Consider the following 3,770-nt stretch of genomic DNA (forward strand, 5'->3'; position numbering starts at 1 on the left):
GTATCATTGGTTTATATAAATTGTGTGATTAGTACTGACCCCGTTTAATGTTTTAAAAACTGTGGTGATCCATTCGGGGATGGTGAGCAGTTATTGAGCAGGTATGAGTCGAGTTACTGGGATAGCTGGGATGTGCCACCGTCTGATGATAGAAGTCTTCCGCTGTAGCTTACTAGTTTAATAAACATTTCAGTTAATTCAGTAGACAGTTGGTTTTGAGAACATGTATTCGTATTTTGGTTTTGGTTTTGAGATTGTAACCTTTCGCTAAAGTATTTCTATTTAAATGTTGTTTCGTTATTGTCTATTTGACTATCATTGCCTCGGGTAACCGAGATGGTAGCATCCTTATACCTGAGTGGTCCTGGTAAGGCACTTGGAGTATGGGGGTGTTACAAAAATAACTGCTGCTGCAGAGGTTGTATTGTTTTGTTTTGTATAGAATCTAAGATATTGAAATTAATAATACCATAACAGTTCTCCTGTTTTAATGTTTCCAGGCATTGAAATTAATACTACCAATGCAACAACTTTTTCTACACCTACTGTTGCGTCTGAAACAGGAGAAAATACTATCCATAATCTGGGATTGAGATATACTCCAGGTGGCAGTGAGGAGTGGAATAGGATGGTAGAAAATGGTTTCAAACCTGCTCTGGGGTTAATGTTTGTAAAGCTGGAGGAGGCAATAGAGTTTTACAATTTATATGCTGTGGCTTGTGGATTCATACCAAGAAAGTACACACAAACAAGATTTCGTGATGGTTTGATAGACAAAAAATCAATGGTCTGCAACAGACATGGATTCAAAGAGGATCGCAAAAAACTCAAACCTGTTGTTGAATTTGAAAACACAGAAGAGAAAAAGAAGAGGAAAAGATCTGAAGAGCCAAAGAAAACAAAAATAACAAGATTTGGTTGCAAGGCAAAAATACGGTTTTGTGTTGTATTCAATGAACTTAAGGAGCTAATAGGGTATGCTATTGATACGTTTTATGAAGGTCATAATCACAGACTCTGCTCACTCAAAGAACGGGAATTCCAGAAAAACGTAAGAACACTTAACCTTTACATGAAGCAGACAATTGTTAACAATTGTAAACTCAACATCGGGGCTACCAAGACATTTAGAATTATGGCGGAACAATCAAATGGGTATGCAAACATTGGTGCATCTCTCACAGAATTCAAGAACTTCAAAAGAAATATTAAATGTTATATAGGTGACAAGGATGCTGACATGATTCTCGATTATTTAAAGGCGCTTTCTGAATCACAAGATGGCTTTTACTATGCTTATCAAGTTGATGAGGATAATTGTTTGGCTAAAATCTTTTGGACAGATGCACAAGCAAGAATGAATTATTCCTTGTTTGGGGACACCATCACCTTTGATCCTACTTACGGTACTAACAAGTACCACATGGCCTTCACCCCATTCACTGGTGTTGACAACCACAAAAAATCAGTGACTTTTGCTGCTGCATTTGTCGATCATGAGAACGATGGGTCATTCATTTGGGTGTTTAAGAAGTTCCTTGATTGTATGGGCAACAAGGAACCTCAGTGCATTATTACTGATCAAGATCCGGCAATTAAACTCGGGGTGCGTTATGTATTCAAGAAAGCAAGACATCGCTACTGCATGTGGCATATAATGAAAAAACTTACCGATAAAGTTGAGTCACAGATTTGTAAGGAGACTGACTTTGTTGAGCGGATATGCGGAGTTGTTTGGGATACTGACTTGGAACCCATTGAGTTTGAAGAAAAATGGACTCAAGTGATTAATGACTTTGAGTTGAATGATAATACTTGGTTGCCATACATGTATGGCAAAAGGCACAAATGGATACATGCTTACTTTAGGGATTTGCCTTTAGGCTGCCTTTTGAAGACTACACAAAGATCAGAGAGTCAAAACAGTTATTTCAAAAGATTTGAGAGCATAGATGGCACACTTGTAGAATTTTGGTTGCGTTTTCAGAGTGCAATTGAACAACAACGCTATAATCACAGATTTCTTGATGCTGTAAGTGACATCACATTGCCATAGGTTTATTCTAAGACAATGATTAAAAAACATGCCTCTAAAATCTACACACATACTGTTTTCTATGAGTTCCAAGAGCAAGTGCAAATGGCTCCCTGTTCGTGTGCCGTTAGGGGGTTTTCTGAGCAAGGAAACATGCACATTATAAATGTTGAAGATGCCTACAGGAAGCATAGAATATTTTAGGTTATTCAATTTTATAAACATAATTGTCTTTTTACTTTAACATACAATAACTGTGATAAAAAAATACAATAACCGTGTTTTACCATTAAAAAAATCATGTGAAAACTATACAATAATCACAATTATGCTTTACAATTATTGATGTTGAGTTTATTTGCAATTGTTCTGGTTTTTTTCCATAAATATATTAATTTGATAATGCTTTACAGTAATTGATAATGCTTTACACTTGCCAATTTGTTACAATAATCAAGGATATGCTTTAAAATAATTTGGGAAGAGCTGTACAATAATCAGATACATGAGAGCTTTAAAATAATCAGAGGTATGCTTTAAAATAATTGGGCAAACGCTTTACAGTAATCAGCTACATGAAAGCTTTAAAATAATTGCATTTGATCATTTGAATAACTTAATAATCATGTGAAAACTACTTTGTAACATTATATTAAACATAAAAAAATTGAAGGACTTCTACCTTGGTGTTAATTGCTAGTCTGCATAAAATAATTCATGTTGAACTATATAATAACTATGTTTGCCTTTTAAAATAACTACACTGTAATGCAGGTTGCTCACAATAACGAATCAAAGGAAACAACATGTACGTGCAAGATGTTTGAGAGGAAAGGAATCCTTTGTAAACACATTATATGGATTATATCAGGAAAAGGACTGCAAAGCATACCGGAGCAGTACATCGAAACCAGATGGACGAAGAAATCATATAGAAAGCCTTTGTATGAACTTGATGGAAAGTTATTGCAAGACTACGATCCCACTGATTTGAGAAAGTTGGAATTATCAAGGGTATGGTCAGAGTTTTATGCAACAATAAGTGTTCTTAACTCGATGCCTGAAAATCAAATCAAGGAGCTAAGTTTGATGCTTTTACAATTCCGAGAGAAAATAAATCCAACCAAAGAGAGCTTGACAAAGGATCAAGAACTGGAAATGCTCTTAGGTTGTTCAGCAAAATCAAATATTACTGTTCTTCCACCAAAAATTGCAAAAAACAAAGGAAGCGGCAAGAGAATGAAATCAAACAAGGATAAGGCAATTGAGAAGGCGAGCAAACCGAAGAGGCTATGTAATAACTGCTAACAAATGGGACACCATCACAAGAGAAACTGTCCAAATCCGTTTGTTGAGCATGCTTGATGGAGGAAGAAGATGAAGAGGAAAATGAAATGGAGGATGAAGATGAAGAAGAAGAATGAAAAATGCATTACGCTTTAAAATAATCAAGATTACGTTTTAAAATAATCCATATTATGCTTTACAATAACCGCAAGATTGCAAAATAATTGTGAGACTTTTTTACAAATAATCAGGGGTATATTTTACAATAAGTGTGTTAGACTTTTACAATAATCAACGTTATGCTTTACATTAATTGATGTTGAATTTTTTTGCAATTGTTCTGATTTTGTTCATTTAATAATACCTTGCGCTATTACAATAATCATGTGAAAACTATACAATAATCACAATTATGCTTTATAATAATTGATGTTGAGTTTATTTGCAA

General features: G+C 34.7%; 1 protein-coding gene across 1 annotated transcript; it reads left to right on the forward strand.

Moving 5' to 3' along the window:
• Positions 1–490: 490 nt before the first annotated feature.
• On the forward strand, positions 491–3,343 carry LOC141608126 (protein FAR1-RELATED SEQUENCE 5-like). The gene is made up of 3 exons (XM_074427480.1): positions 491–787; positions 965–2,032; positions 2,810–3,343. The coding sequence occupies exons 1-3, from the start codon at positions 491–493 to the stop codon at positions 3,341–3,343; spliced, it is 1,899 nt and encodes a 632-aa protein (XP_074283581.1).
• Positions 3,344–3,770: the final 427 nt, after the last annotated feature.

The sequence above is a fragment of the Silene latifolia genome, chromosome 10, assembly GCF_048544455.1.
Source record: "Silene latifolia isolate original U9 population chromosome 10, ASM4854445v1, whole genome shotgun sequence".
Taxonomy (NCBI): domain Eukaryota; kingdom Viridiplantae; phylum Streptophyta; class Magnoliopsida; order Caryophyllales; family Caryophyllaceae; genus Silene; species Silene latifolia.